Source organism: Mycena indigotica, assembly GCF_014461135.1.
Source record: "Mycena indigotica strain 171206Taipei chromosome Unknown Mind.scaff0021, whole genome shotgun sequence".
NCBI lineage: Eukaryota > Fungi > Basidiomycota > Agaricomycetes > Agaricales > Mycenaceae > Mycena > Mycena indigotica.
Genome location: NW_023503020.1, coordinates 271261 through 283227, shown reverse-complemented (window position 1 = coordinate 283227; position 11967 = coordinate 271261). Strand labels below are relative to the sequence as shown.

Genomic DNA, 11967 nt, shown 5'->3' with positions numbered 1-11967 from the left:
TTGTCAGATATGCAAAGCACATTTGCACAAAAAGCTCCAGGCGTTATGGGCTCCCGCCGTGGGCGGAGTTGGAGAACCTGAAGCAGGCGGCGATCGGGGATGATTAATCACAACAACGATGTTGTATTACACCTAAACTCAAAATTTCACAAGCGACACTGACTCGGGAGACGGCCCACGGGCCACGGCGCTAAACATACTAAGTATCAAGTATGGAATGACAGAGAACTCAGCTGCTTCAAGTTCCTCGTGATATCGATGCTGGTCGTGCTCCCTGTCACAGTGTCGCACTGGTCCCTGTCTTGCTCTGGCTCCCGCTGACCCTGGTTCTCGGCATGTCTCTTGGGTTTGCTCCTGATCATGGGCGACATCAGTGCCCCTGCGGAGCATGTTGTGTACGTTGGGACAAGCTTGGCAACGACAGCGTTCATCCTGAGACACTGCCACTGGGCCTGTCCTCACCTCTCCGGTGAGCCTGACCTGGAGGAGCCCGTTGCACTAGCGGCCCGGCAACTTCTTAAGGTTCAAGGTCAAGCCCAAGGCCCCTGCTCCTCACGTTCTGACGAGTGGGCCATCTCCGACGGTCTCCTCCATTTCCGAGGGAAGATTGTTGTACCAAAGGACAAGGACCTTCGGAGACGCATCATCGAGCACTGCCATGACACTCGATGTGCTAAGAGTGTGTGTGTGTGTGCATGTGCGTGTGAATAGAGGTATTGTTGGTACTGGTAGTGGAGGCGGCGCAAAGTGACAGAATGCAAAAGCAGAGCACGGAAGCAGGAAAGCGGTCGATAGCGAGGAGGGTGATTGATGGCGGATCGGCTCCCAATGGTGGTGAGTAATTGACGATTAAGAACAAATGCGAAACAAAGTGGACAACAATGACAAGAAATAGAGCAGGCTTGGACGGGAGGAGCAGGGCACAGGCAGGCGCTCAGCCGCAGCGGTGTCCAGTCAGCCAGCAAGGACTGCCGACAGCTGCAGGCGGCCACGTCCAGGGGCACCGGGGCCGCCCTGGGCACGAGGCACAGTGCCGGGATGGGTGCCGAGGAACGTCTAGCGACGATGAGTACGGCACAGATAACAGGATGGAGAGACGCACATGTATGTCCTGTCGGCGCACCGCGTGCTGGCCAGCGGGGCCTGAGCTCAGCGTCGGTGGACTGCTCTTTTCCGGTCCGAGTCACGCCTGTCACACCGGCCGGCCCTGTTTTCCGCCACCCACCATGTGCAACACCCACAACCACACCCACGAGGGGACCACGACGACGCACAACCTGTGTGTACAGGATATGCAGGATGAGCCAGTGACATGGGTCGTGTCGGCTCAGAGCATACGGCGTGGTAACTGAGTACTGCCAACTGTGAGTTCTTGTTACCTGTTCAGCTGAGCCAAAGGAAGACTTAAATGCTAAGTCGCGGTCGGGACATTAGACTCAATGAGTGCTGGAGAGGCGGTGAGGACAGGAGCGGGGGAGGAGGGGAATCGCGTCGGTGTGGCGCGTGGCAGCTGCAAACTGAGCATTATTCCGAACTTGAAGTCGTTCCTGCTCAGCGACCAAGGAATCACCTGTGTAGCTGGCTAGCAATCCTCCTCATCCATGCTGGACCGCGGGCTCTGGCAGCATCAACACGAGAAGCAATTCCCTCACAGCGAAACTTGAAAGCTATTTCCTGGCAGCAAAAAGATATTCCCTGACAGCAAAGAGACAAAAACTGGACGCCCTCCCCCACCCACGCCCCCACCCCTGCCATCATTGCCCTCCTTATCGATATCCTCTGCGTCGTCCCAACAACTCCATGACGCGTACCTCTTCCTCTCGCAGTGCGCAACACCCCGAAGCCAGAGCGGCCCCCACCAGACCCAGCCCGCACTGTGCGCCATGCGCGTCCGCTTTGCTTGCACCTTGCTCTCGACCGCCCTGCTCATTGCGCCCCCTCGCAGCCCCACCCCAAACGCGTCACCCGGCTGCCCGGCAGCGAGCCCCGGGGCACGTGGAAACCACACACCCTATTTCCTTCTCCCAAATCCACCACCAGCACAGCAGCCCCTGTTGCCCTGCATTACCCAGCCTGGCCTCACGTGACCGTGTCTGATCATGATTTACGACTGATCATGATGGTGATGGGAAGCACAAGCCGCAGGCTGGGACAGCCCAAAGATGCTCAAAAGTCCTCCGGAAGTGCTACATATTATATGTATCAGCTTGGCGGTGGCCGGGCGCCGGGACGGACAGTCCGACGTCGTGTCCTGCATCTCCCGGTAATCATACGGGGACAGTTTGGCAGTCTCTTTGTTGACAGAGGTGCGTGCAGCGGAATTTGGGGCGAAATACGCTTCCACCGCCTGGATAAATGCGTGCGGGAAGTCATCCATGGAGGCAGATGACTCTGATGAGGTCTGCTCGACGCAGACGCACAATGCTGGGCGCGGTCAGTGGGGTACAAGCAGCAGGTTAAGTAGACGCACTGGCAATAATCTCCGCGTATTTTGAGTATGTCGGGGTGTCCTGTTTGACGCTTAGCAGAAGTTTCGAATGGGAAAGGATGGCGCCGTCCATACAGAAATCCATCTCGATAAGCGTGATCTACATGTCATAATTGCCGGCGCCTTTGGAGGGTTAAACGAGAAAACTTCAAAAGCACTACATACTAGATGTTCGTCGCTCTGAGGTCAAAGTCAGACAATTTTCCTAGACAAAGCCATTGTGATTACCAGGCTAGAATTGTTGAAGGCTGCTGCTGTGCTTCAAGATGTCCAAGGCAGCAGAGACTCCAGCGAGGCGTTTGAAGTACAAGGTTGTTAGCTGTGCAAATGGCGCCTTGGAGGGATGCAGCGCAATGATCTCCACTGAGAGTATTTGTAGGGATCGCAGTTCCGGTGCGTCCAGGATTCGCAGTCGTTTCAACTCCCAGTCACCCTCGGACGCCGCAATCGAAAGACGCTGTAGCATTGGAAATTGTGATCCAGCCAAAAACAGCTGGGCCAGCGTCTCCATTGGCACGCTTAGTGAGACGTCTCGCCAGCGAGATACCAGCGGGAGTAATGTCTGCGCCGTAATCAAGAAAGGCTGTCACATGAAGTGTAAGGGGGAGGACATTAGCGCGTGCAATCCATAGTTTTGTGAGATTAATCAGCTCAAAGCTGCTCTACGAATGTGCTTCCGTAGTCCGAGTTGTTGTCGTGGGACATGCGAGCGTTCCGAGCAGCGCAATGCTCCCGGTTAGGCTCCCTTCCCAGTTGTCGTTGGATCTAACGGGGATTTGGAGAGCCTCAGCAAACAAGAAAACGTTAACGATAGAGAGGACGAGGGCCTTGCCCTGGACCCACCCTGCCGGGGGCCTCTGCTCGCCGCAGGGCCCGCTGCTGTGAGCACTCTTCTCTTCCCTCCTCCCCTCTCTCACTTTCCTAGGTGCTCTGGAGCTTTTTATCACGTGGTTACGGCGCGGCCGGGGTTTTCCACCCGGACCCCACGCTGCCGCGGAGGCCTGCTGCGCAGCTCGTGAATTGATCCTGAGCTGATTCCCGAGGTCATAGGAAGCATGCGTCGAGTGCATCAATCCCACTGATCACCCTTGCTTAAGGGCTGATCAGTGGGATTGACTCGATCAGTAGGACTGGTTTGGGGTGGCCCAGTCCCAGTCCCACTGATTTCGTCACCCCTCATACTGTACTTGTCGATATCGCAGGCACCCACCGAGTGTACATATTCGTCTCCATAGTGAAATGCGAGGTGGACATTCAAAAGATCCAATGCAGGGAAGTAGCTGGCTATGGATGCCAGCTTGCTGCTAGTGTCGCACCCCTCTAGCACTGCAAGCGTCAGATCCGTGACTGCTCCAAGTGCGCGTAGTAGGAAGGGCAGCAAGGGCGAGCAGCAGGGCTGGCGTATCGGGTCCCAGTAGCGTGAGCTTGTCAATGTTGGCCAGCGGAAGGATAAGCAATGCCAGCTCAAGCGTGGCTTGTAACTGTGTCAAAGTACGGAATGTGCATGGCAAATCGCGGTCCGGAGGGGCTACCGGGGAGGGAATGTTGTCGGTCGTGAGTATCAGGGACTCCAGCCTAGGAAAGGCGGTGTTGAGCAAGGTGGCGAGTTCACTGGTCTCCGAGCCTCTGATACTAATTGTGAGGTGGGTGGTATTCAGGAATATCGGGAGTACGGCAATTCCGCCCTGGCAGTGTAATGCCAGACTTGGCGCTGCTGCTTCCCATCGTATCTGCAGCGCAAAAACGCGCTGAGGCTACAAGGTTCAGCCAGGAGCTCGGTTCGCTGCAGTCGGCGAGTATCAAGCTGCTGATGGATATTTTCTGGAGGAACATAGAGCTGGCGAGAGAAGGGGGGATTGCACAGTTGATGAGGAACAATGTCTCGAGTGATTGTAGCTGGGCGAGCGCACCAAGCGCCGCGGTCGTGAATTCTATCTGTTCAGCCTTGAAGTAGCGAAGATTGCCAAGCGGGGAGTGTCGTGAGTACGCTATGGAGCATAGAATGAATCTCGTCCTCGTCGCTGAACCTGACATCGCTGAATTTGTACGAATACCCAGAGTAGCAGCTAAGCAGGTTGACAGAGATGCACTTGACGTACAGCGCCACGCTATTCGACCCAAACAGTCCCAGTTTATCCTCCAACTGCTGCGTTTGCTCCGTCGTCAAAGGTATAGGGCAGGAACGAGAGGTTGGTGAGTAGGAGTGTGCGAGCCAAAGAGCAGAAGCGCCAGGATGCACGGGCGACATTGTGCAGGTCATCCCTTGACGCTCGTCGGAAGACGTCGAGGAGGAGCTCGTTGGGCAACACGGTTGTTAGGAGAGAAATGGTTGCCGCGTGAGAGCGTCACTGAGCGTGTGACAGCCGACTGGGATGCCAAGCCACTGCGCTCAACTTGAAAGACAGGTCTTGCTCTCAAGCTCCTTCTCCAGCTTAATACAGTCGGGTATCGGAGGACACAGTGCAGCATTCTGCGCTCAAAGGACTACAATGGTGCCCAAAAACCTTCACGGCCAACGTGTCCACGGACATGAATTTGATGGCTCCCTGTGCACGTGCATCAGCATGGTCCGTGCGCCGCCCCGCCAAACACGGGTCATCGCCCTTCTTTTCCGCCCACTTTCCCCCACACGGTCTGAGCCGACCTTGCGATTCTGCCCTCGGTGGCCCGCGCTGGTGTCGAGGAAGGAACAGCCTGCTTTCGAGGCAGGATGGACATGGGATCAGGCGCTTCAAAAATAAAATGTGGCTGGCGGGTGGGCGCCAGCGCACGCGGCTCCTTGTACATCGTATTTGTCCGTCGTCGTGGCACAATTTTTTATCTTCCTTGACCCGTCTCGGCGGGTCTCATGGTTGTCGTGTGCAGAGGGACAAGGTGTGTTGTGCACTTGATACTAGTAATTGGGGCTCACCCATTGTCAGTGTAATAGACGTTGTTGTATCCGTGCACTACTAATCAACATATTGCCAATTTTCCCCCAAGAATGGTGCAGTCGCCGTTATTCGACCGATCCTCTGCGTCGTCCACTATGCGCTGGCATCTGGCTGCCAACAGCGTTGTCCCGCATCGGCGTCGGCGTCTTTCGCTGGTAGGCACTTGCAGCGATGTTATACAGCATTTTGCGGAACACTGGCGCTTCCAGTTGATTGATTCCCGCGGTCGCCAGCTGACTCATCCCCGCATCTTGCTTCTCACTCTCATGGACGACCCGCCCTTCCCCGCGAGATCGAGCTGCACATCTTCCGCGAGGCGCGCTGCAGCGGCCGCGGGGCATCCCAGTGTTGATGCGCGTGGCGTGGTGGGTGAAAGAGTGGTGCGTCCGGCAATGCGTACTTTGGTCCGTTTCTCTCGCTGACCAGCTGTGGCCGCCAGTGTGGAGCCGCTGCTGTACAACGTCTTGAGTCTTCGGGATCCGGAGGCTGGTCCGACTCTCAATACACCATTCCCAGTCTTGTCGCCGTCTGCCTTCAGGGCGCTCATCGAAGACCCCCGCCGGCAGGCATTCATCGCGCAGTCGACCGGTCTGCGTCTCGACGGAGAGCTCTCCTCGTCTGAGACTAACAGTATTCTGAACTCCTGCCCCCACCTCCAAGATGTTGTCATTCTACCGCGTGGTCTCATATTTAGCACGGCAGACGTGCTCGGAACTCTGCCCAACCTCCGGCGGCTCACCACGAACCTGCTCTCGCTCTACATGATGACCGCATCTCCCGACCTCTCCGCTCACGCGCATCACACACCTCCACCTGTCGTTCTACCACCGCTGGCCGCAAGTCTGGCCGCCGCTTCTGGCGCTTCGTGCGCTGACGCATCTCGCCATCGATACAAAGGAGTGGTACCACGACATTCTGCAGAGGGACGCCCCACCGCTCGACATGTTGCTGGACGTGCTGTCGGATCCACATCGGCGGTTGAATGTATTCGTCCCTGTCCTACCAGCGCGTTGGGAAGGTGCCGCTCGACGAACGCCTCATAGAGCACCCTGCGTGCCTCCTGGTCCACCAGGGGATCGGCTGGCCGGAGTGGCAGGATGAGTGGACAGGCGGCGCGACTAGTGCGGGGTTCTGGGAGCGCGTGGATAAAATGCTTGCGGAGCGTCGCTCAGCGGGCGCCCCAGGGAAATATGACAATGATTGGTAGTCCTTCTAGTGGAAAATATTCTGTAAACTATTGAATCGGAATCCTCCAAGTTATCAGTGCCTTCAAGTGTCCACTTCTCACACGGAAGCGTGTTGTCATATGCGGCGTCTGTCACAGTCTCCTCAGTTCTGTGAAGCACACGAAATCAACCGTATGCGGCACACCTAGTACCGCGTCCCGCAGGACATTATACGCTCCACGACATACTCAGCTCCGTTGAGGGGCAGATTCCCGCTGATCACATCAACGGGCATGGCCACGACTGTCGCGTCATTTGGCAGGCTGTCTATTTTGCTTGTCGTGCTCATTTCCATGGAGAGACGGGGGAGATGATCTGGGCCTTTTTAAACCCCCTGGGATCCTCTACCCGTCAGATGACGGGAGCCGCACGCCACGACACCATCAACTTGGTTATCGATTCATGGAATACCTCCAAAGTTTTTCGTCAAGCAAAACTGCTTGCCGATGAACGATTAGATGCGCTCCAGCTGTTTGAACTGCATATGGCAGTAACTGAGGATCTCGCTCGTCAGCATGCAGACGAGGTTGGTGAATGGTCCCGGCTTTCTCGATTGCCACAAAAATCACGAACTGGAGAATGGGAAAGTGCTTATCAGCATAGGTCTACTGCAGGTACATAATAACCGACTTACTTTTGATTTGGGCACTGACTGGTTGTAGTAATAACTATCGAGGACGTTTTGTCAAGTATGGTGGCTGATGAACGATTGAAATCAGCCTCAAGATCAACTGGCGAAAGACGAGCCTCCCTCGGCAGCTCGATGGATTCATGATGGGATTGATATTGAGCGACAGCAGTACGTATCACTAGGTTCTTGTCCTGTTGCTGTTACTGAGAACAGAGACAGAATGCTTATTATTGCGTTGCTTAAAAGTCATCGTGAGCATCCACTTCAAGAAACCTGGGACACAATAACGCGGGTTCGTGATACTCTGAATACGGCACTGAGACAATTTCGGGAACACCAACGTGCAATTTACCCACGTCTACAACTCAGCGCTCTTGACATTGATGAACCAGAGTTGACCGAGATTCAACTCCCGTCCTGGCGAATCAAGCATCACCAGCGCTTGGTTTCCAGCACTGATCCGGATGATGTGGCATTGCGGGCAGCTGAGATCAAGCTCAGGTGCAGTCAAGCGGAGAATGGCATTCTGGCAGTACAGGCTGCTTCTTTGGCATTGTCAGCAACGAAAAAGGCTCGTGAGCTTGATTATCGTGGACAGGGTGGCATTACACGCTCTCAACGAAATGAGCAAAAAGGCCATCTTGTCAAGGATCACGAGATCAACACGTACAACCGAGCTCGAGATGCGTTGGTGGACCTGGACCATATCAAGAAGGACTCAGATCAACCATTTCCGACTCTCAGCCGACGTGATACGCGGCGCAAGGAGACACATCTCCATCGTGCAAAAGGAGACTCACGTCTTTTTGATGGTACTGCTTGGTATCTACAAAGCGGAACCAAGATTGCCTCAAAATCAATTTCTTCATTACTTCAGCCGCTTTCAGATGGAGCTAGTGACTCTGAGGATGAGCCACAGCTACTCACAGGGACCAAGACACTCAAACGATCTGGTAGGAATATTTCTCAGCATACTCAAATTTATTTTGAATATTTATAGGTCCTCAGAAATCACCTCGCCCTGCCAAACGTGTCAAAGACATCCTACCCAACACCAGTGATGAGGATGAAGCAGCAGAGAATGGCACTACAAATTCACCTGGGCCACCACAGGGAAGAACACCAAAAAGGTTACACAAGAACAAGTCACCTATGAAAAAGGCAACCAAAAGTGATGGTTGGATCTGGATGGATAGTTGGACAAAGGGTCATATCTCCAATGACTCTAAAGTTGCTGAATATAAACAAGAAGGTGTGTGTTAATATGCTTAACTTATCTTGTCACTAAATAATAAAATAGCGGATCGTGTACAGTACCTGCGTGCTGAAGCTGAGATGTACCGCTGGCTAGAGCAGTATGAAAGGAAGCATGCTGAGCTCTGGCGGGTCATTGAGCGCTTTGGGCATGATGCTACTGTGTGGGAGGGCCTTGCAAACCGTGCAGAGGCACAGAATGGTGTGGCATCAGGGGCTGTAACTTTTGCCCGAATGCAGGCTGCCATGTCCAAAAGGCTGCAACACAATGCTAGGGTAATCTTTTGCCACCCTGACTCTGGTGCACATCATGATTGGATTCATGCAACAAGTTTTGATGATCTCATATCCCGAATTGGGCATTGGCGGGAGGCAGTGTTCAAATGGATGGATAACATGGGTATTCACCGTGCATATAAAGATTTTTGAATATATTTGTTTATTTATTATTTTATTTTATTTATTTATTATTTTATTTATTTATTATTTTGATATGAGAAAATTCATTATATACAACATACATGCCAACATATAGTGAAAATCAGAATATAAGGAGGGAACTTAAGTTCACAAGCCAGACTTAAGAGGATATTTGGTTTGACCAGTAGAACTTAAGATAAGCTAATTTTATTTCACACACACCAGGGGATATATGGACCGGGCCCGAGGGCTGGATTTCTAAGGCGAAGGAAGAGCCGTGGGGGGGTGGCAAACTTGTAGATGCAGCGCAGCAACGGCTAGCAACGGCGGCGGCGGCGCGGCGCAAAGCGGGTGGAGCAAGAAAGCTGACGAGCACGGGGAGTGGCATTCGACCATAGTCCTGGACGCACTGCCGGCCCGAGTTATGAGAACGAGCAGGGCGATGTCTGGAGTAGAAATGCACCAGAGAAATTGGGCCTCGGATTGTCGTTCGTGCGCGGGAGTGGCCCGCAGGGTGCGCTAGGTATCGTCGTGCAAGCGCATCGTCGTCGTGGAGCGGAGGAAAGAAACCAGAGATTGATGTCACGGCCGCCGAGCCCGGACCTGATGCCGATCGCCAGTGCCACGTAAGCAGCCACGCCTTGTCTTCTCCTTCCATGTGCGCGGGGAGACGGTCCCGCCCCTGGTCGGAGCGCGGCACACGAATGCTATGCTTGAGCCACAGCGCGAGTAGGAGCAGGGATGGGCTGCGACGGTCGATTTGGCGTGGCTTGAGGTGCGTGTTGTGCATTCAGTCTCTATTTCGCTGATCTACTCCCCAGTAATCCCTCACTTTTCGCTGGCGAGTCTGACACCCAGGGTGGCGGCCTCTACTGGGCGGAAACAAGCGGCGTGAAATCAGCCGCGGACGGCCCGGATGGCAAGCAGCAGGGCACAACCAAGGCGGGGGACAAGGTGCGTGTGCTATTTCGTCCGGCGTAACTGGGTCCTGATAGTCGCTACGCGTGTTCAAGTTTTTCACGGTGCGTTACCCATGTCTTGCTCATCACGCAGAGCCAATCGCTCATTTCACTAATAGGTCTACTGCCCCCACCGACGGCGCTCCGCCTTCCGCAGACACCACCGGCCCCGTTCGCCGACGCTGCAATCGATTCCCATTCCACTCCTCTCCACCTGCCCCCATGTCCTCTCCAGTCCCCGTCTTCGACGAAAGCGATGCCCTTCCGCCGGTTGGGCCCCAGCGGTCTGCGCGTGCCGCTCTTCTCTCTCGGCGGCTGTCCGTCTTTGCGCATTCCCCATTGGCTTTAGCTGAGCTCTCGACAGGGCTCACCCTCGGAGGCTCCGTCGTCGGCGAGAGCGTCAAGGACATCATGCAGGCCGCCTTCGAGAATGGGATCAACATGTTCGACACCGCGGAGGACTACCAGAAAGGTGCGGCTGAGCGCGAAATGTGCGTTCCCTGAGATTCCCTTCTGACCACGCTTTCTCTGACTCCAGCAAAATCAGGGGACACGCTATCAAAGAACTTGGCTGGCGCCCGCACGGACCTCGTCATCTCAACCAAGATATTCTGGAGCCACGAGCCAGGCACGGGCCCGAACGACACGGGGCTGTCGCACAAACAGTGCGCCACCTTCCTTTCCTTCCTACAACTCTGACTGGCAACAGCGTTATCGAGGGCACGAAGGCTTGTTTGCGACGGCTCCAGATGGACTATGTCGACGTCATCTTCGGCATCGTCGTTGCGATACCACCGGTGGGTTTCTTACATTCGCCATAAGGAGGTCAACTGACGCAGGCTAGTTCCGATGGAGGAGATCGTCCGCGCATTTAACTATGTTATCGACCAGGGCTGGGTGAGTGGTGGATTTTGTCTATCCATATCCACTAAGATTCACACGCAGGCTTTCTACTGGGGCACCTCCGAGTGGAGCGCGCACCAGATCGAGGAGGCGCATCGTGAGCGTGTACCTCTCCCGAGACCTCCCGTCGCTTACCCGCAGCACAGATGTTGCCACGCGCTTAAACCTCATCGCGCCGATCGCAGAGCAGTGCAAGCACAAGTCTGCGCCATCTTCTTTCTTCCTTCGAAATAATGCTGAGGAGACGATAGCATGTTCCACCGCGAACGTCCGGAGAAGGAATACGCGTGCGTGGGCAACCATCAAACTTCAGCAGTAGCTAATGCTGACTTTGTAGCCCTTTGTACGCCAAGTACGGCCTGGGCACAACCGCATTCTCTGCACTGCAGGGCGGACTGCTGACGGGGAAGGTATATCCTCCTCAACCCTCTAACACGTAAACTAACTTTGCTAGTACAACGACGGCATCCCAGACGGCACGCGCGCCGCCACCGTGCCCATGTTCCGCGGGGCGACGGAGGGTCCCCAGGGCGAAGAGCTGCTTTGGAAAGTGCGTCTCCTCAGCCAAATTGCTGCGGGTGTGCGTCGTTTCTCCCCGACTTGCTGAACTCTGGGCGGAACCGCGCTGGCGCTCGCGTGGGTTGCGGCGCACCGCCACACTTCCACAGTCATCCTCGGCGTGTCCTCCGTCGCACAGCTCGAGGCGAACCTCGGCGCGCTTGAGGTCCTGCCCAAGCTGGATGCTGCGGTGTTGGCGGATCGAGGCTGTGTTGGGTAACCACCCGCAGGAGCCGGTGCGTATTTCTCTATCCAATGATGAGGTGGATAATGCACTAATGATGTTGGTGTAGGAGACGTATGGTCGCCCGCCGCTGGATCAGGGCATCCTTTGACTCGGTGCAATATCACCCCTATCTTTCCTTTGACCACAAGATCAGCTCAAGTAAGGAAGAATACAAATGCCACTCATTCTCTCGTTTATCAATATTGAATATCTTTTGTGATCTGGTGTGCTCAATTCGTATGTGTCTATATCATGATTATGCGTCCTTTGTCCACTGGAGGTTGAGATGGAAGGGTGGTGCAAGTATCGAAATCCAGCTCAGATTGGGGCAACGGCGAAGCAGCTGCCTCCGTAGCACTTGTCCTGTCT

General features: G+C 54.8%; 1 protein-coding gene across 1 annotated transcript; it reads left to right on the top strand.

The window, feature by feature from the left end:
- Positions 1 to 7002: 7002 nt before the first annotated feature.
- On the top strand, positions 7003 to 11592 carry MIND_01430500 (CxC2 domain-containing protein; the record flags this gene model as incomplete). The annotated part of the gene is made up of 19 exons (XM_037370685.1): positions 7003 to 7261; positions 7310 to 7336; positions 7374 to 7446; positions 7498 to 8231; positions 8279 to 8530; positions 8579 to 8734; positions 8790 to 8808; positions 9677 to 9727; positions 9774 to 9906; positions 9948 to 10402; positions 10459 to 10576; positions 10621 to 10708; positions 10756 to 10808; positions 10857 to 10911; positions 10961 to 11015; positions 11066 to 11101; positions 11152 to 11224; positions 11269 to 11392; positions 11483 to 11592. The coding sequence occupies 19 exons, from the start codon at positions 7003 to 7005 to the stop codon at positions 11590 to 11592; spliced, it is 2871 nt and encodes a 956-aa protein (XP_037212907.1).
- Between the last annotated feature and the right edge of the window lie 375 nt (positions 11593 to 11967).